Source organism: Dreissena polymorpha, chromosome 5 (assembly GCF_020536995.1).
Source record: "Dreissena polymorpha isolate Duluth1 chromosome 5, UMN_Dpol_1.0, whole genome shotgun sequence".
NCBI lineage: Eukaryota > Metazoa > Mollusca > Bivalvia > Myida > Dreissenidae > Dreissena > Dreissena polymorpha.
Window position 1 is genome coordinate 16,057,850 of NC_068359.1, and position 22,439 is coordinate 16,080,288.

At 34.2% G+C, this 22,439-nt stretch overlaps 1 protein-coding gene across 1 annotated transcript; it reads left to right on the forward strand.

The window, feature by feature from the left end:
* The first annotated feature begins 12,838 nt into the window (after nt 1–12,838).
* On the forward strand, nt 12,839–20,824 carry LOC127831064 (uncharacterized). The gene is made up of 7 exons (XM_052356050.1): nt 12,839–13,436; nt 13,785–13,862; nt 18,319–18,504; nt 18,856–19,068; nt 19,225–19,470; nt 19,584–19,623; nt 19,847–20,824. The coding sequence occupies exons 1-7, from the start codon at nt 12,839–12,841 to the stop codon at nt 20,712–20,714; spliced, it is 2,229 nt and encodes a 742-aa protein (XP_052212010.1). The 3' UTR covers nt 20,715–20,824.
* The last annotated feature ends 1,615 nt before the right edge of the window (nt 20,825–22,439 follow it).

Sequence of the window (22,439 nt, forward strand, 5' to 3'; positions counted from 1 at the left end):
ATCATTTTCAGGAGAGAGATTATTAACCCATTTATGCCTAGTGGACTCTCCCATCCTTCTAAATTGGATCAAATTATTTCCAAAATTAGGGATGTCTAGTATATTTATTTCTATATTTAGAATATTTCTTACAGTAATTTCTTTAAGCAAACAGCGCAGACCCTGATGAGACGCCGCATCATGCGGCGTCTCATCTTGATCTTCGCTGTTTGCCAAGGCATTTTTTCTAGACACTAGGCATGCATATTGTGTGTTTTTTTCTATAAATAAATTAATTTAATCGTTTGGCCATTACTCAAACCCATAGCATGTGCGATGATTCAGAATAAGTCCATTATTCGGGGCCACATTTGCGGCTGACTGAGAAGCCAACGATAACTAGATAATTATATTGACGGGACATCAGGGCATTCGATTAGAACGCCAGTCTGCATATCTCCAAACATGTGCTTATTCGTATGATTAGAAATAAATTGATATAATAACAGATAATATTAAAAGTTAAACAACTATACGGAAAAGATGTAGGCAAACTTTAACAACTTTTTATACTGTAACAATGCAGTCGAAAATATTCAGTGATAATAAAGCATTTATCAAACCGACACTTTCCACGATTGTCGTATATGTATTTGTTTGTTTGGCTTTCTAATCGTAATGGTCAGTTCCATAATGTATGTACGATTTACATTTGAAGTTAATAATTGCAGAAATAATAAATCTAGGGATGACATATTTATGTGCCTGGCTGTTCATTAATAAACTATCTTTCATAAGTTTCAACCCATGTTTTTTAATGAGTAAGTAAGCGATCCTGTGGCGAGCTAATTGGCGAATGATCTAGACGATTGTTATAAAAATATTGGAAAAAAATAACAGCGAGTTTCCAATTATATTATCACACATGTTAAAACCGCACAACATATGCTTGTGTAAACACTTTGATTTATTATGCTGTGTTTTCAATGATCCGATAACACCTATCCGATAATGATATTTTGCGTGCTATTGGGACAATGGTCGATATTTCACTGGTATACTGATAACCACGTTCTTTCACTTTACTCAAATGTTTCATTTGTCAGTGCAGATTGAAACATAACAAGAGCGCCGATGGCTTTGAAAGTCTATTTGCAAGATACAGGGAAGTTTCTGCTGAAGTAAATGTTAAAAAATTAGTTGTCTGAATGAAAATGTAAAATGCTATCAAAAAGATTTTTTATAAAGAACAAGACTATTGCCAAGCAATTAAAGTCCCCTACCTCGCATGAAGCAGTAATATAATTGTCTCACTTTGTTTTCAAGGGACGTAATTCTTTTAAGTTTGCCCTGTAGATGGTAATTTTCTATAAATCACTCGCTTTTGCCAATAACAGAATTGTTTTACAAACGAAATTTGTTTTAGTGTTTTAAGAACGTTTTTTTCACGTAAAACGGTCTTAGAAAAATTCACTAAAATGGTGTAAGCAATTTTCTTGGAAGAAAATGTTAGAAAAACGTTTCTAAATGAAAAATGGTAAGAATTACGAAATACTATATTAGGTATCTATTTCGTCTGCCCAAAATCAGGAAAGGCTAGGAAAAGGACAACCGTTTTCCCTGTGATTTTGAAATGCGGTATTGCAAAAGCCTATTTGCGTTGCAAATAGACTAAAAACCTAGTACTTGTGTGGAGTTATAAGTTACGCATTAGTCGCTATCAACTTTAACCTGTGAATTGAAACAAAAGATCAAGTGGCAGCTCACGACACCGTATTCAGACAGGTTGTACAGCACTGTCGAAACACAATTGCGCAGTTATATGCTGTATACCATGTGTGCGTAGGAAGGTATATATAAAGCGTTTGTCAGAAGTGCGAATGACCTGGTATTACAATGTATACTTTAACGGAATCACACATCAAGTATTTTGTTTCATTAACAATACGGAAGTAACAAAATTTCACACACAAATAAACAGAAACTTAGTTAGTTTTTAAATTTCACCTGTGTATTACATATCAATGCAATTTAGCCAAATACGTGTTGATTTTCATAACCCTTGCAGTGATCTGCCTGTTTGCAACAAATAATGAGTTAACAGTCCGACAATAAGTAAACACTCTTTACAAAATATTATTAATATAGCTACCACAAACCAAGTGCAACTCCAGTTGCACCGGCAGGTGAAAACTAGTATAAAATTATCAGAAGCAGCATTTATAGATTAGAAATATGACAGCTTTAAAGAGTTTAACCGAGATTTCATCCATAAATTATCTACGAAACGTCTCTATTTATATATATATATATAATTGATGCAGTAGGACCAAAACAGATGGCTGCGTAAAGTCAACCTTTTCGAAGAGTCAAACATCGAAGTGTTTATCACTTTCTTTACAATGAATATAGATGTTCAACATGTGGTGCCGTCAGGACTAGTTTCATTTTCTTGCATACATGTTTAATGTCTATGCTTACAAAAAGTTGGAAAGAATATGTATACTACTGAAAGTATAATATTACAATTTGTTGATATCATCATGCGCACAAATAAAACATACACATTATACTTTCTGTTTATTAGACCTAATATAATAATTGTGATTCCTTTATAAAAAGTATAATTTAAAGCAATTATCGGTTAAGTTGACATGTTTATTAATGTATTTAGGTAGGAACCACACACATTACACAGCAATATTAGACGTTGGGGTATATATTATAAAACGGTTTCAAACTAAACATATTGTCAAGGGATTCAACTTACACGTCTACTGGCATAAATACGGAGGACTCGTATGTATATTACCAGTAAAGAGATACGAATTTTACAACTAGATTCCTTTGTCGCTGTATAACACGTTTGTAATTATGGCTGATCTTAATGATTTGTAACCTACTTTTTTTTAAACGAATGTCTCACCTGTAGTTTGATAATACAATATGCTTTGATCAATAATGCCAATAGAACCGTGAATGTTTCGTGTCATTAAACATGAATAATGCTCGTTATGGCTGTGGCAATTGTAAAGGGAAACGCGTAAAGAAGGATTGACATATCATATTACATATTGAAAATTCTTATTGCGCACTTAAGATTGTGAACATTGAAACATTTATAATGGTAAAATATAAAAAGCAAATCGGATTTCACGTTGACTTTACTTAAAACTTGAAGTATGTAAGATCCGAAAAAACTCAGTCTGGTATTATGTTTTACACAGTGTTGAAGGTTTTTTTGCTGGTGGTAATTGAAGTTGTTTACATTTATTTATAAGTGGAATAAGTCTACCTGTAAGTGATCTCATTTAACTTATTTTATAAGATGTAAACATAAGAACTTTTACTACATGTGGACGCTGTCAATCAGTGGATGACCTAGTTTCATTTAAGGTACGTACTATTAATATATACATGCTAAATAATGCGTTCTGATGAATTATTTATACATTTATATAACATTTGTAAAGGATTTATTTAATTGTTGAGCATTCGGATCTAAAACAAATTCAAAATGTAATTTCATTATATTATTAAAGAGAAAAAAATGTTTGTTTTGTCTGTTTCATAATCAACAGTATACATAATTTAAACTTAACGTGTTAAACTAAGTTTTTCGAATATGAGTCTTTGAAAGCATACACGTGGGAAAACTTAAGTCATATTTTAAATAAAACTGTAGTAAAAATTAACGGTAATAAAAATAGATTTGTAAGTAACCCATTCGTTAGTGTTTGAAATCTTCAAAATGTGGACGCCTCAGTCACTGTGGTAACTTTCACAATACGATTCTACTCATGTTAATAGTGTACTTTGTTGAGAACCATGGGGCATAACAACGGGAAATTTTACAGCTTAATATGTTTCGTATGATATTATGTGTTTTGCAATAGCATGTTAAAATGAAGATGTCCACAATAACCGGCGACATCCTTCATTTCAATCAGGTGTATACAATCACATTATGAGGGTTTATAGCAACACTCTGAAAAAGGTTTTTCCAAACATTGAATGACACAATCTCTCAACCCTCAATAGGCTGATGCTAGGGAAGACCAGGTGGCCGCTGTATTGTTTCCTAATTTATCAACTAAGGCTAAGAATTTGTATTATAAAACGATAGGCAAGTTACCGTGTTTTCATTCATTTAACTTTTCAAACGTCGACATTTGACCCATGCACATTATTGTTATTCTGACAGTCGGTCAAGAGCATGATTGTTAGTGTAAAACTGTCCCTTCAAATATTTCGCAAACAAAAAATAAAATGCTACGTTTGATGTTTACGTGTGGACGCGCACACATGCTATATTTTAGGCATAGTCGACTGCGGCGAATACAAACAAATAACGGCATTCACATTCGATCGAACAATTACTGTGCAATTATTCAAAGCAGCTACTGTATAATTATGAAATGCATCTTACATCTTGAGTTTACCTATGTTAACACTCTTAATGCAGCGTAATAATACAATACACACACTGCATCGTAATTTAAGAGCGCAATCGTTTTTCAAAAGCGATGTTAAATGCTCGTGAAAAGCAGGTCGCATGTTATAACTTGATATCATTTTCATTACAGAAATGCATGATGACTTGCTACTTGATATTCTTCAATGCAATTATATATGGTTAAACCGCGGCTGTGCACAACGAAGAGCTGCGCCTATTCAGATGAGAATCATATGAATAGAGCGGACATGTGTATGTACTTGATTATTAACTGATGTTCTGGTTTAATCCTAGTAATCCGATCAAATCGTGGATCTTAAATTAGAAAACGTGCGTTGTTTTTATGCCCCTTTTCGAAGAAAAAGGGGGCATATAGTGATCGGACTGTCCGTCCGTCTGTCCGTCTGTCTGTCTGTCCGTCCGTCTGTCTGTCTTTCCGTCACACTTTGCGTTTAGGTTTCGAAAAATGCTCATTACTTCTATGTCCCTTGAGATATAACCTTCATATTTGGTATGCATGTGTATATGGATGAGGCCTTTCCATACGCACAAAAATTTTCACCCCTGTGCACTTGACCTTGAACTTAGGGTTCGCGTTTAGGTTTCGAAATCTGCGTTTAAGTTTCGAAAAATGCTCATAACTTCTATGCCCCTTGAGATATAACCTTCATATTTGGTATGCATGTGTATATGGACGAGACCTTTCCATACGCACAAAAAATTTCACCCCTGTGACATAAACCTTGAACTTAGGGTCCGCGTTTAGGTTTCGAAGTCTGCGTTTAAGTTTTGAAAAATGCTCATAACTTCTATGTCCCTTGAGATATAACCTTCATATTTGGTATGCATGTGTATATGGACGAGGCCTTTCCATAAGCACAAAATATTTTACCCCTGTGACCTTGACCTTGAACTAAGGGTCCGCGTTTAGGTTTCGAAATCTGCGTTTAAGTTTCGAAAAATGCTCATAACTTCTATGTCCCTTGAGATATAACCTTCATATTTGGTATGCATGTGTATATGGACGAGGCCTTTCCATACGCACAAACAATTTTACCCCTGAGACCTTGACCTTGAACTGAGGGTCCGCGTTTAGGTTTCGAAATCTGCTTTTAAGTTTCGAAAAATGCTCATAACTTCTATGTCCCTTGAGATATAACCTTCATATTTGGTATGCATGTGTATATGGACGAGGCCTTTCCATACGCACACAAATTTTCACCCCTGTGACCTTGACCTTGAACTTAGGGTCCGCGTTTAGGTTTCGAAATCTGTGTTTAGGTTTCGAAAAAAGCTCATAACTTCTATCAAGCGTTTATAGGGGGCATAAGTCATCCTATGGTGACAGCTCTTGTTATAAAATATTTTCAAATCAATGATGAATTAATCAAGTATCGATTCAGCGAATCATACTGGACCTCAAATACATAGATTTTTGGTAAGTTCTAAAAATATATTTTTTAAGTTGAAACAATAGATGCTTTGTGTATCGTTATTATGTTCATAACATGTGTGCGTAAGCAAACCGCGTCGGTAGCGTGGATGTATAGGTGCAAATAGAAATGTACAAAATTTTTGTAAGACATAAAACCTATGGCGTGTCAAACGTTGATAAATTCAATGTTTCCATACTTATGTGGTATATTTGAATATGTATGCTCTATATTTCTATTTTTGTGTGGTATAATTGCATATATATGTTGTATAGATTCATATATCTATGGTAAAATCCGATATATGTATTGCATAACAAAAATATGTTGTATAATGTCATATTTATGTTCGATATTTTCATATATATGTTCTAAAAGTTCATATATGTATGCAATATTTGGATATATATGTGGACTAATTCTGGTATTTGTTTGGTATAATTTTCAAAATATTTTTGCGTTCTAAACTTTCATATGTGTGTGCAATAATTTGTTATACTTTGTTAATAATTTGCCATATGTTTAGTGTAAAATTTTCATATATATGTCCTATAATTTGCATCCTGGGAAATATTTTAACGGGTATGACTAAAAAGCGGATATGGCTACTTCGAGCGTAAAATGCGTCTATGTGTGTTCTTCATGAGTGAACCGTCACGATGAGTTCTATTTTTCATATTAAACAGGCGTCCATTATCCCAGCAGCAGGCTTATTCGGCCTAGGCCTAATACCTTGGTCTATTCGGCTTCAGCCTTATTCGCACCAAAATCAACGGGGCTTATTCGACCCTATTTTTAATTTAACATGTTCTTTTGACTTAAACACCATATCGTTTTCTACAGCTCGAAGGCGCTCACATGATAAGCACTTTTTTACGAAATTCTACCAACTAAACTGATCGCACAAATTCCGATAGATTCTCGTAAAGTTTACTAAACCATATACCGCCATAAGATATGTTAAAATCCTTTTAAAATTGTTAATAACTTAAATATTCATTAAATTGGATCTGTTAAGTTTCGTGCAAAAACTATCACCTCCGAGGTTACATTCCACAAGGATGATTGTGATTCCGTCAAATGAAATTCTTCGTTTCAAATCGATATGACTGAATTGCGACTATAAACGGAAAGGGCCTCATATGTTTTATTTTGCATATTTTCCAATAGATACAGCATAAATGCAATAATATGTACTAAATAAACAACTCATACAATATTACTGAAATTTCAACTTTAATATTTATGAGTCCTTTTCCTTCCACTTAAAGCCCTTTACGCTGGATTTAGCCAACCCCGCTTTTCAGTCACACCTGTTCAAAATATTTCCCATGATGCAAATTATAGAACATATATATGACAATTTTACAACAAACATATGGAATTATTGCACACAAATATGAAAGTTTATAACGCACACATATAATGAAAATTATACAACATAAATATCAGAATAAGACCAAATATATATCAACATATTGCATGCATACATGTATATGAACTTTTAGAACATATATATGAAAATATCGAACATAAATATGATATTATACAACAAACATTTGTTATGCAATACATATATCGGATTTTACATATATATATATATATATATATATATATATATATATATATATATATATATATATATATATATATATATATATATATATATATATATATGAATTTATACAACATATATATATGCAATTATACCACACAAAAATGGAAACATACAACATACATATACAAATATACCACATACATATGGAAACATTGAATTTTGCAACGTTTGACACGCCATAATGACCCTTCGCTCTGTTCTTCGTTATTACCGAATAATGTTTGCCGTGATGTGCCTAAGATTAGGAAAATAATTAAAGCCATTTCAGACTGAATACGCACTTTAAAACGTATTCCTACTTTTATTTTGAATACTGTACAAGCAGTTAAAATAGATATATATTGGTGTACTCACTTCTTATGTTTGACTATGTAAGACATTTCACAAGTTAAACACAGTACAAACAGATGAATTTATATTAATAGATGAAAGTTGTCAAAATTTAACAAAACAGTACTCTTTAGTCAAGCAATGATTGATAGTTTCGTGATATTTATATTTAAATGCAATGCCAAGTTTAAGTTAAAAATTGTATACAGGTGTAAAAACACTATTATCGCGGCTATATTGAATAATTTAAAAGCTTTCGCAATGTGAAACCGTGATTTCAAATCATTACTCTCGGTATATTTTCATTCCTTCTGTTACATTCGTTTCCGTGGGTATTTGATCAAAGTTCAAAATTCACATCACAAAATCAGCATTTATAACAAGGTTTACTATAAAAAATGTGTTTTATTAACCCGAATATTTAGAAGTATAATTATACAATATTTAACAATTATTAATAATAGCTAATTGGCGATTATAACTATTCTGGTTAAGTTAAATATAACTACGTTTACAAGCATTCTGATATTTTGATAATATCGAAGTAAATAATTATCGAGTAGGCGTTTACTAAGAAGAGATCTCATGTAAAATGTAGACTCGATTACAATAATATATAATAAAACCGTATATAACCGTTGTTATGATATAATGAGCGCATAAACCATTTTACGACATTTGTGACTATACAGCTTTTATAAACGTTTTTTTTCCGAAAACACACGGGAAAGCTTTTGATATAAAGCAAAGGCCTGTTGCATTTTAAATTTTCAAACAAAAAACAACATATATATGGTAATAATACAGTTTAACGTGAAGGTTAACGTGCTGTGATAAAGTTTAACGTGATGTACGTTGTTGTCCAACGTTCATCAAAAGGTATAGTATCCTTTAGAAAAGTGAAGCGCGTATAAATGCATAGTTATATATCCAAATTACGCGTAATTCAAATCAAACCCATAATACAATACTATTCTGAAATGTTACATTATTTACAAATATTGTAATATTCATAAATAAAGAAACATCTCTACCATAAACTATTATTTTAATTTCAATATTATTTTGATAAACAACTTAAATTCTTTGACCAAAGGAAAAGTTAATGGATAAGCATTGCAGCATCGAATGATCATTCAGAGTACCATAAATGATAGAATGAGTAAATACATATCTTTAAAATTCAACGGCCAAATCCATGTCAAACGTCTCTGCTATTTAATGTATTACATAAATTATTAATTATGTTCATGGAACACCGAACTCTTGCATAAATACATCACTGTATAGAGACTAAATGAAAAGCACTGAATACAATCGATACATTAAAAAATGAAATAACATACTTTGAAAGCGCATAACAGATAAAGCGTACAGACGATTGTTTGCGAAACGCAGTCTCGTGTATCTCCTCCGTATGATTAATTAAACAATTACCAACCACGTCCAATTCCGATTGATCTGTATCTGAAATCGTTAGATATTGTTCACTATTTATTTTCCTTTAATGTATCTTTTCTTTACCAAACCAGTGCGGAACAGTTTGAATTTAAAATAAGTCGTGGCATTTTACAAATCGATGTACGATTAATTTTCCTATATAACGATAATCTTGAATTTTTACTTTATGATGAAAAGTTCTAAACTCTCTTAGTCGAGAAGGATTTAGCTCATTATACGAACAAAAGCCCGTCGCGCAGCGGCTGGCGATGGCCGCTATTTGTATCCCTTTTCTGATATAAATTTACACATAACTAAGAGACCCAAACTATTTTTTCCCCTCGATGCAAAATCCAAGACAATTTGAGCAACATAAATACTTCGACAAATGCTTTATAATACGCATATACGCATACATCAAGAAACAATACGAACGGGAAGTCATTATTTTGTAGCGAATTTTACTCTAGGTTCTTGCATTATATGTGTTTCATCTCCTAAGTACGTTTTTGCTCTAGTTTGTTATGCTTTCTGTGTTCTGTTTCTCGGCGTTTAGGGAACACGTCAAACTCCAAGACCAGTTGACCAGTAATGGCGATAACTTTTCTAAACACAATTTTTTTGTAAATATAACCCGTCTAAAATGTATTGCATTAATCCCATTTCTCTAGAATTTATTTGCTACAAAACATTTCGAGATCTTATTGTTAGTATTATCCTCATTAATCAGTAAACGCTTGTTTAAAGAAAAGATCTGGTAATCATTATAGTAAGCATCTGTATGATCGCTGTATCGCAATTCATGCGGTATTGCAATTGTGCTTCCACCCATACGGGCTGTTAACATGTCAGAATTTGTTACCAAATTTCCATTCGCTCTAAGAAAGCAGTTAACGTGTTATCATGAGCAATGTTGTGGAAAGTTGTGTGTGTTATCCATCAGAAACACGTTTATTTACACACACAAAATATTCCGATTTAACGTTTTAGTATTTTAGCTTATTTGCAACTTGTTTACACTTCCTCTGCTCGCACTTGGCTGATCTCCTGATAAGTTGCTTATCATTTTTTCAAGATGAGCCATACAACCGCTAAATTTAATACTGTCGGATGTCCGTAACACCATCTTCCAGATTGTTCAAATAAACAAGACACAGGACATTTGCGACACGTCTGCATCATTTATCAAATTCAAGATTTGTGTTAGTTTTCCAATTTTAGCTGTTCTGCAAAGCAATTGGCATCACACAGGCCATTCTGTTGAGCAAAACTAACAGTTTTGGTGTCCATAATTCAACAAATGAGGAATTCCTTGACTATCAAAGTTTCAAAGGAATATAGTTATTAGCCATGATGATCTAATTGATTGATATCAGATATTACTTATCAGATGTGCAAACATGGTCAACAGGCTGTTGAGTAAACCATTTGAAGACAATTAACATGGTGAAGAAAAACTATAGTTTCCGTGCAAATTTAGTCTGTATTTCGACCAGTTTCTGCAAATAAATGTTAATCTAGAAATATAAAAAAATGCCACAAGTATGTAAACGCACTCAGTACCTAGACTACATATTGTGATCATTTAAGTAAGACGGTGTACAGTAGCGACTAGCTTGTTTAATTAATTCATTAACAGTTAAGACTGTGATTTATGAAGTGCAACACATTTGTAGTGGCGATATAATTTAAACTAGACGACACAAGTTTCCGAAAGAAAATTATAACTCCGTAAGATACCTATATTTATTAAAAAGTTCAATTGATAAACAAGTATGCTGTCCTTCAGTCCCACATTATTATACATTTATAATCCTGACAATCAAAGTTAATTTGAAAAAAAATATTCTATTACCAATTTTAAATCAGTAAATGCTAGAATCAACCTCCTTAGCCAGCTTTAGACGAATTGCGACATGACAAACCACCTGTTTCCTGGGTAAGACAAGCATTCGGTGTCTTAAGGGTGATCCAAAGAACGCTTCCAGTTAAAACATCAACACTGAGACTTCCGAGTCAATAAGCGGACACCATATTCACTATTCCACAGCCACCAAACTGTGTTGAGTTCTTGAGGCTAAAAATAACTCAATTATAAAATATTAGATCTTAAAGCTTGGCAGATGTTACACGCTTTATCAAAAGAAGATTTATTTGTTAAAGATGTAGCTTGTATTGTTATAAATGTATGTTCACATAAATGTTCATATTTTTTAATTATTATTCATGGTTATCAAATAAGGTTTCGCAAGTAAATTAGGAAGCACCTGTTATCAAATTAATATTGACTTCAATGCAGTGTGCCTTAGAAAGTTGTTATTCTTTTTCGGCTGTTACTATTAACCTATTTAGTTATTTTATTGTAATTTAATTGAATTTTTATTCGCCTTTTGCTTATTTTGAAATACAAGGATCTGAGGTTATTTACACTTGATTGTGACTTTTAACGATTTAAACCTCTAATCTCCGTTTTCGTTTAAAAACATTTTAATGCTAATTTGCTTAATTTTTTTAAACAATTAAACATGCATTATTTTATTTTACTTAAAAAAGATATTCGTAACCAAGTTTTGCAATTTAACCTTTAACAACTTGATGGCGGCTTCATTGTACGACGAGGATTTGAATGTGTAAACATATGATGCTACGCTTTTTGTAAAGACGAGATTTACTTTATACATTGTTTGGTTTCTTTTCATCATGCCTCAATATGTCTATTGAGTAGTTAAATGGTAATTGCATTGAACATTTTCTTTTTGTATTGCTGCTTAATTTTAATCGCGATGCTATTTGGTCAATTGTGATGAACAATTATAGGGTTATAAATAATTCTGGGCAAAATAAGAGGTTTTTGGCGCATAGAAAACAAATGGATTGATTGTTCTTAGACATTGACCTCAGTTTAATGCAGGTTTGAGCGATTGTTATGTAGGAGTGTGTTACGTTGTTCATTTGTTTTTGTCTCTCTATTCGAAAATGTTTTCCTTCCCATTTGTAAATGACCGCATTGTATAATACGTTTCGCTTCTGCTGATGCAGCTGGAATTTTACTTTTAGTGAATTTGTATTTACCGTTACAAGGCGGTGACCCGATCTTTATTCATTTTTATGTAGTTTTATGTAGTGATGTTGGTAATGTCCTGTATTACGTTAATGATTTCTCTTATCTAAAATAAAGGACACTCGGGTCTAAATCGTATTCTTCATATGACGCATTGAAGATAAACCAATTTTTGTACACTTTTACCTTAATTAATTAAGAACGCCTATTCTAGTTAAATATTGTTTATGAAAATATCCGTAATAGCAAGCAAAAAAACATCGTAATTGAAAGTCACATCGCCACGTTGATATTGTTCTAAGAAACGAGAACAATTCACAAGCTAGTGTGCAAACCCTTCAGTAAACCAAGGCAAACATTGAAATGATAATGTGCTTAGGGACTAGATGGCGTTTTTGTTGTTTCGTTGTATGTGTATGTGTGAGATTTTTTTCATGAGAGTTAAGGATTTGGAAACCTGGTTTACTTACGTAAAATTTATAAACGACAAACACGTTTTTTTTCAGGTATTGAGTAACACAATGGCGCATGGAGCAGACGCAGTGTTTATCCTTGTCGATTTACATTTAAGGATATCTAAACAAGTTCTTCTTTCTTTGCTCGAATATGCCGTCGCGGAAAGCAAACCTAGGGATACACCTGCCGAAAATTGGACAATAGACCATTATGTGATCACGTACCTGACCAAAATAGCAAGCACGATAACTGGTCAAAAGAATATGAAACAGTTTGTTCCCGGTTTCGGTGTGAAAACGGATCCTTCCATATGGCCATTGTATTTGATGACGTTTGTAATCGTAGACATTGCTGACGAAAGAGTCGTGTCTACTGACATCAAGGACAAGGTTCGACAAATGACAAGACATAGAACTGAACTATACAATTCTATGTGGGATATCTCAAATATCTTTTTTGACAACCACGTAAGGGAGCTGCGGATTATAATGGAAGACATTTGTCAATATATCCAGAGGGCGAACATGAACAGTGAAATAGAGAGAGAGATAGAGGACATTATACGAGGCAATTATCGTCACGATCCACACATGATCAACATCTTCCATGAGCATCAGGAAATGGAAAAGTCGTATCGAGAGAACATTAATCACTTCACCGCTGGTAAATGAAACATAACCCAATCTGAGACTTATGTTAAAACAAATCTTAAATCAAGCATTATTTGCAATAAATAAACATAACATTGAGTTTTAAAAGTTTAATACTTCCCGGCTATTTTGTTAATTCTAGTATTAAAAGTAAGCGCCTTAACACTTCTGGAAACTTCCTTTTGAAATATGTGCAGCGAAATATATGACAAATTAACTCCTATCCTATTATATTTTATTATATTATAGTATGTTCTAATATATTCTATTGAAATTCAATCTTCTTAGCAATGATATTTATTATTAAAGCAAATTACAAACAGAATCTTGTCAACTCATGTTACTTACAAATTTTCCTTAGATGAGATTAACTTCCACAATAGAATGGAACAGATCATCAGTATCCTAGAACAGCATCACCTTGATGATTTGTCCAGAGGTACGGAATTCTTTATTTTATCTAACCAAATGCTCGATACCAACAATGAAGTCGGGTAACCTTGTGATAACACTTGCGTCACATTGGCTTTAAATTGACCACACACAGTGTGATACAAGTAATCGTTTTAATCATGACTGGTTTAGTCCGCATACAAGTTCGTCTATATACTTCATCGGTATTACCTGTAGCTGGTTGGTTTATATTTTAATTGATATTTTACGTGAGTAGTCATATTTAATATTTGAGGCTTATCATACCGCTTTTCGAGATTTATCTCTTGTGGAAATAAGTATAAACATACTATACACTACTGTTATAAGTAACATAAATATAAATTGTCAAGGTTGGTAAAGTTAGTACACGCTATTATTATCCCCACGCTTTGAAAAGCGTGAGGATATTGTGGTTATCTCCGCCGTCTGTCTGTCTGTCCGTCCGTCCGTCCTGGCCACTATCTCCTCCTATACTATTATTTATTTATACTTTATTTCTACACCGATTTACTTCAAATTGATACTGAACCTCTCTTATGACAATACGGTCAATCGCAACTATGCATGGCCCCATTACCAACCCTGGGGCGCCCCGCCCACATAGACCACACCCACCCAAAATTGCCTTTTACTATAATTTCTGCATTTCTACACCGATTCACTTCAAATTGATACTAAGCATCTCTTATGTCAATATGGTCAATCTCAACTATGCCTGGCTCCATTACCAACCCTGGGGCGCCCCGTCTACATAGACCACACCCACCCAAAATTGCCTTTTACTATAATTTCTTCATTTCTACACCGATTCACTTCAAATTGATACTGAACCTCTCTTATGACTATACGGTCAATCTCAACTATGCATGGCCCCATTACCAACCCTGGGGCGCCCCGCCCACATAGACCACACCCACTAAAAATTGCCTTTAACTATAATTTCTTCATTTCTACACCGATTCACTTCAAATTGATACTGAACCTCTCTTATTACAATACGGTCAATCTCAACTATGCATGGCCCCATTACCAACCCTGGGGCGCCCCGTCTACATAGATAACACCCACCCAAAATTGCCTTTTACTATAATTTCTTCATTTCTCTACCGATTCACTTCGAATTGATACTGAACTTCTCTTATGGACAATACGGCCAATCTCAACTATGCATGGCCCCATTACCAACCCTGGGGCGCCCCGCCCACATAGGCCACACCCACCAAAAATGCCTTTTACTATAATTTCTTCATTTCTACACCGATTCACTTCTTATTGATACTAAACTTCTTTTATGACAATACGGTCAATCGCAACTATGCATGGCCCCATTACCAACCCTGAGGCGTTCCGCCCACATATGCCATACCCACCCAAAATTGCCTTTTACTATAACTTCTTCATTTCTACACCGATTCACTTCTAATTGATACTGAACTTTTCTTATGACAATGCGGTCAATTGCAACTATGCATGGCCCCATTACCAACCCTGGGGCGCGCCTGGGTCAAACATGCGGCGTGGGGATACGCGTCGGCCTCTGCCACGCCATTTCTAGTTATTTTTGGTTTTATTTATTGTCATTTCGTTACGAATTTAAGAATTAAATAGTAATGAGTTTATAGTGAAACTATTTAAGACTTGTGTTGTAGAAATATATTTAGATTAGACGTCAAAAATTATCATTCCCGTCTAATTGCCAGTAAAAAGTAAAAAACGAAATAACTTTTTCCAGATATAAGCTACTTGTATATATCGAGGGCATATACATCAATATAAATCGATTGATAAGGTAAAATATTTCTTATAAAACAATAGTTTGGTAATACAAGCGAGAGTCCTGACTATGTTAAACTATACATATTTGAAATAATGTTGTGATAAAAATTCTACGTGATGCACATAAACTCATTTTGTATTATTAAATTGTATCATTATGAAATGTTTACTCGAAAAGGGAAACGCATGTTTAACGTGTTAAATGTGAAAAAATTATAAGTAGTTTATAGCAATGATATTATAATACACGACTCAAAAGCTGAATTCCCAAGTCTTATCAACGTCATGAGCGTATAGCTTTATTTATTCTTATACACGCTTATTTGTCGCCTTAATTCCACGAAGAGTGCGCGGTTTGGTCTTAAACTCGTTTTGGTACCAAACCCCTAACAGTCTTTCAAATAATGCAGATTTCTGTTAACAATATTTAACTCACAGCGGAACAGAGCGGACATGATCTTACTGAAAGGCATCTACCACCACGAGAGCGACAGTACCCGGAAAGATTGATAAGTATGTTGACTGAGAAGGAATTGATAAAGTAAAGCTATAATTGGTTTTCATGTACGAATACATTTATATAGAATGTATAATTGTAACGATAAACATTTTTAGCTCATCTATTTTTTGAAAAAAAATTATGAGCTATTGTCATCACCTTGGCGTCGGCGTCGGCGTCGGCGTCGGCGTCGGCGTTGGCGTTGGCGTTGGCGTCGGCGTCCGGTTAAGTTTTGCGTTTAGGTCCACTTTTCTCAGAAAGTATCAATGCTATTGCATTCAAACTTGGTACACTTACTTACTATCATGAGGGGACTGGGCAGGCAAAGTTAGATAACTCTGGCGTGCATTTTGACAGAATTATGTGCCCTTTTTATACTTAAAAAATTGAAAATTTTGGTTAAGTTTTGCGTTTAGTTCCACTTTTCTCAGTAAGTATCAATGCTATTGCATTCAAACTTGGTACACTTACTTACTATCATTAGGGGACTGGGCAGGCAAAGTTAGATAACTCTGGCATGCATTTTGACAGAATTATGTGCCCTTTTTATACTTAGAAAATTGACAATTTTGGTTAAGTTTTGTGTTTAGGTCCATTTTATTCCTTAAGCATCAAAGCTATTGCTTTCATACTTGCAACACTTACTAACTATCATAAGGGGACTGTGCAGGCAAAGTAATGTAACTCTGACTGGCATTTTGACAGAATTATGTGCCCTTTTTATACTTAGAAAATTGAAAATTTGATTAAGTTTTGTGTTTAGGTCCACTTTATTCCTACAGTATCAAATCTATTGCTTTCATACTTGAAAGATTTATGAACTATCATAAGGGGACGGTGCAGGCAAAGTTATGTAACTCTGACTGGCATTTGGACGGAATTATGGGCCCTTTATACTTAGAAAATTGAAAATTTGGTTAAGATTTATGTTTTGGTCCACTTTACCACTAAAGTATCATAGATATTGCTTTCATACTTGGAACACTCACAAACTATCATAAGGGTACAGTAAAAGGACAAGTTGCATAACTCTGGTTGTCATTGTTATGGAATTATGGCCCTTTTTTGACTTAGTTACTTTTAATATATGGTTAAATTTTGTGTTTCGATCCGCTCGAAGTATCAAGGCTATTGCTTTCAAACTTCAAATACTTACATGCTATCATGAGGTTACTGTACCTGGCAACTTGAATTTTACTTTGACCTTTGAATGACCTTGACTCTCAAGGTCAAATTATTAAATTTTGCTAAAATTGCCATAACTTCTTTATTTATGATTAGATTTGATTGATACTTTGATGAAACTACTCTTACCTGACATACCACAATAGACTTCACCCAAACCATCCCCCGTGCCCTCCCCCCCCCTCCCCCCTCCCCCCTACCCCCTCCCCCCCCCCTATTTTTTTTTTTTTTTTTAAGATCATCTCACAAATGACCACCACACCCTCACACTATACCACCACCCCACCCCCCCACCCCACCCACCCACCCCCAATTTTTTTTTTATTTTTTATTTTTTTTTTTTTTTTTAAGATCATCTCACAAATTATCACCACACCCTCACACTATACCCCCCCCCATTTTTTTTAAAAACGGTTATGTTTGAAATACCGTCCAACCATCGCACCCAAACCCCCCCTCCCCCCCCCCCGATTTTTTTTTTTTTTTCGCTTTTTTGGAAGATAATGTAATAAATGTCCACAACCCCACACTATACATCCCTCTTTACTCCACTCCTCCCTCCTTTGTGATTGAAAATGAGAGTCCCTTCACCTTTAAAAAGAAAATAGATGAGCGGTCTGCACCCGCAAGGCGGTGCTCTTGTTTTACATTGGAACTACAAATAAATGCGAAAGTAAAGAATCAGAATTGAATTTACAACTCATTACATACCTACAAATAAATGCGAAAGTAAAGAATCAGAATTGAATTTATAACTTATTACATACCTAAATTAGTTCATAAATGTTATTTAAGAAATATATAAAACATACAGCTTGTATATAACGTTACACATATTTGATTTTTACAAAGATACATTTTTTCGATATTCAAGAAATAACATATTTATGTAATAAATTATCAATATATCTAAATGTAAATGACACAAATGATATCCACTACAGTAACGTATATCATTGAAGTACGATTTGCTAACAATAATATCTACTTTCAACTGCAGATGCAATGCCGATTGCGATTGAGATCGCCGTGACAGGTTGCGGCGATTGGAGGAAACACAGTCGGCTCATCCGAGAGCTGACAAATATTATCAACAACACTGACGAACCTGAAGGCTATGAGCCGCTGTTCAGGGACCGGAACGCTGTCCGCAACGCTTTCGATCAAGTCTTCTCGGACTATGGAGGTGGGTTTGAAAACGTTAAAATGAGCATACTGGTATGTTGTATTGCACTGACGTCAAGAAATTGAAGAAGTTTCAGTTAGATCGCTCATATTCTAGCTTTAGTATGCCGCTTTTGCTTGTCCTCTGGCATCATAATACATTTCTACGTATATTACTTTTAGGCTGTGTATTGCGATGTTATAGAATTTGATGTTCAGGCAAACGCGTTGGTCCGTTTGGTCCTTGTTGTTCATCGGTATAATAACAATGCTTACTCACCTTTCTATACAAAGATTCAACATTAAATTTAATTGATGCCTGTATACACCATTAATGCAACTAATTTTAATTTCTCCTTAATATAAATTTCAGAATTTCTTGCACAATCGGGATGCATACGAATTGTTGTGCGTCCTCGTGAAATCTCAAAATTCTTCTGCCTTTTAAATGCATGTGTCGAAGGGGACCTAACACCAAAATTGAAGCCAGTTCAAGACATAGTTCGTGGAATTCCAGGTTTTGAGCAATTCGAGTACGAGGTCGTTCTGTACAGGGATCATTATACTTGTGTGATGGACAATTTGGGTAATTATATTTGTATTATTGATAATATAACTGGATATGTAAATTTTGATAAGTGAGGAAAAAATTGATGAGTGCATGTCAGTCATGCATTCCCAATTAATTTCACCAACCTGATTGGGAACTTAAATTTTATAATATCAATTGTATCATTTGCAGCTGGAAAAGTGATAAAGGAACTCAAAGCTAAAGGGTTTACTTCGAAACCAACACGTAGCGATAAGGTAGACACGTCAGACCAGGAAACTGTTCTTTTGACAGTAGCCTGTCACTCATCAAGTGATAGCCGCGCCTGTAGAAACGCCGTCTTGGATGACTGTTTGCAACCGACATTTGATGTTCTTCAACAACAGCTCAAACATGTTTATCCCGACGTGACATGGAGTTCCAGGCTCATAAGTACCGGTACGTGCAATGTTAAATCAATGACATAAATGGAGAAATGTTATTGCTTATAACAAATTTATTTCCTGATACTTTAAAGTCGGTATATACTAGTATTACATTATTGATTGCAGAGGAAAACATCTGTGCATACCCGAAGAAAACTGTTGTTCGGTAAGCTAACTAGGTATATCTACATCGCATTTTACAAATTAAAATAATTAACAGTAATAACTTATTTGCGGTATTGAAATACACGTACACGTAGTAATGTTATTCTTTTCCATTGCTATTGTTTCTTTTAAGTTGTGCATATATACTCAACAATTACCTTTTTTTATAAAACATTAAAAAGTCCTTCATTGTTTTAATGCTTTAAATGATATTTAACCAACAGGTTGAAACCAAAGGGGACATCGAACAAGACTAATTTCACATTCTCTGGAGAAATTGACCTTCGTCTTCCATCAGATAGAAAAACGCCATCAGTAACTGCGATTTCTGTCAACGGGTCTGGACGCATGGTCGCTGCCGATTTAGGCAACACATGTATTAAACTTATAAACACACAGTCCGGTGAATGCATGGGTAGTTCTGTATCCACGTGTTGTATTCCTTTATGCAACACAGAGTGTGTCAAAAAATACCGCCCATGGGGTGTAAGTTTTATTGATGAGGATCGAGCGGTAGTATCTGTTCCGTCGGCAGGCAAACTCATCTTCGTCGACACCAGGAACGATCAATTAAACGTTGTCAAAGAGCTGATCAACCACATGCAATGTCGAGGACTTGCGTTTTGCCGCGGTCGTTTGTATGTAACATATGGGTCACCGGAGAAGAAAGTAAGAATACTAAACACCGACGATACAATCCTGAAAACGTTCTCGAACGAGTATTTTTCTGAGCCATGGTATGTAACAGTCAATGAAAACGACATGTCTATATTTGTATCTGAATCATTGAATAAACGAATCATCCATTTGAATGACAATGGAATCCCGGTACACATAATGGACTTAAAACAAGTGATTGATGAGCCCCGCGGTCTTTTATTTAAGGACGCTTCACGATTATGGGTGTGTGCCTACAGATTTAACGGTAAAGATTCTATGGCTGAAATCGATTTAGACAACGTTGAATGCAGCGATGTTGTTGGTGAAGGCATAGAATTCCCCATTGGTATTCAGATAGATAGTAAATCGAGTCTTGTTTTCGTTAGCATGTGCAAAACCCCCATTCTCCGCGTGCTGAAATACGAGACATGAATATACAAATCAAATGTCAACAAACATGGATACCAAATATTACAATTTGACATACAGTATTGATACATGACCCTTATGGGATATATGACCTCGATACTCGATCTGTATACGTCAAAATCTATGAGCAACATATTGTTGAACCATGTTATGTGCCATGCTTAGGAGACATTTACACGTACGTAAGATGACCAATGGCAACAAGATCTCATATCCCAACCTAAGCTTAGGACTTACCGGCAAATTAATCACTTGGATGTAAAAATAATGTTTCCATACAGCTACTAAAGCACTGAGATCTAACATTGCTGTAATATAGACAGGCACTTCGTCGCTGCGGATTGAAACCGGGCGGTTTGGTAGCTATCATTTTATAATTGAGTCTCACAGATTAAACCAGACATAACTAACATTCCGTATAGCGAGAGGCTAGCATGTATGCTGACTGATAAGAGACTTATGTATAAATATGCATTGTTCATTACATATTGCTATATAAAACGCTCGGAAGCTTTATATATATCCAACACATATTAAAACACATACATATGTAAACAATACTACCAATGTAAATAGTATGACTTATTTTTACATGAACGTGCAATGCTATGATTGTAAGTATACTTGTTAATAATTGACATTTGTAATTTGTTATTTATCTAAACTATCTATGTTAATACTTTAAACATTGTCACTCTGTTTACTATCGTGATCTTTTCTGCACTATATACCTATGGCTATCTATGTAGTTTGCGTCACTTTAATTACTATGACCATTTTTGCTAGTGTCCTTTCGTCTTTCTCTAGCTTTTTTTGTTGTGTCAGACTGTTTAGCATTGGGTTATTAACCATGCATAATATTTGTATACTATACTTAGATTTCTCTTTTTCTGGTGCTGCCGACGCTATATGTCAAACGTGGTCAAACTGGTAACGTTAGTTTCATTTAAACCGCTTATATTTGTAATTTGACCCTTATTGTAGTATTATTTTAATTGTGTCATACGGAGAAATACTCTCTGTTTTCAAGGTTTCCATTTCCCATATTACCGAATCATTATATGGATGGACCGCTTTGATCCTCACTGTTTGTTATTGAGTCATACTATCTGTTTACAAAGTTTCTATTTCGACATGCTATCGATGTCAGTACATACCCCATATTACTGGAAACTTACATGGATGGAGAGCTTTGATCCTCGCTGTTTGTTATTGTTTAAGTTGAACAATAATGTAAAAAACATGAATTAAAACAATTGTTATAATTGCGTATCTCTAGAAAATATATATTATTTCTTTAAGTGGAAGTTAAATGCATTTAAAACCACGACATGTGCAATGTCTACCATATTAACACAAACTCTGGTTAATACTGTATAAAACTTCAAATAATGATTCCTTGATTGTTATATTGAAAGAGCATATATGTTTAAGTATTATTGTAAAATTATATTAAGCTCCAACAAGAGAGCTTTATTAATGTCACTTTTTTTTGCGATTATTGACCATTTGTGTAGCCGTTATGTTTTCGACATGCTCATGGAAGTATCATGTGCGATTGTGTCTTTTTCCTTTTGTAACTGTACATGTATACACGAAAATAATCAGTAGATGTGGCAAAGAGACAATATATATGAACCATATTTCGAGATAATAAAAATCGAAACTTCAATACATGTAAACAGATACTAACTAAATCACATGTGAACTCTTTATGTCAGATTTCAT

What these genes read in the sequence shown, in the direction of transcription:
- LOC127831064 (XM_052356050.1), top strand. Translation starts at nt 12,839, where the DNA reads ATGGCGCATGGAGCAGACGCAGTGTTTATCCTTGTCGATTTACATTTA. An exon ending in CCTTGATGATTTGTCCAGAG is followed by an intron (nt 13,863 to 18,318) that starts GTACGGAATTCT and finishes TTTCAACTGCAG; the next exon opens with ATGCAATGCCGATTGCGATT. An exon ending in AGTCTTCTCGGACTATGGAG is followed by an intron (nt 18,505 to 18,855) that starts GTGGGTTTGAAA and finishes TATAAATTTCAG; the next exon opens with AATTTCTTGCACAATCGGGA.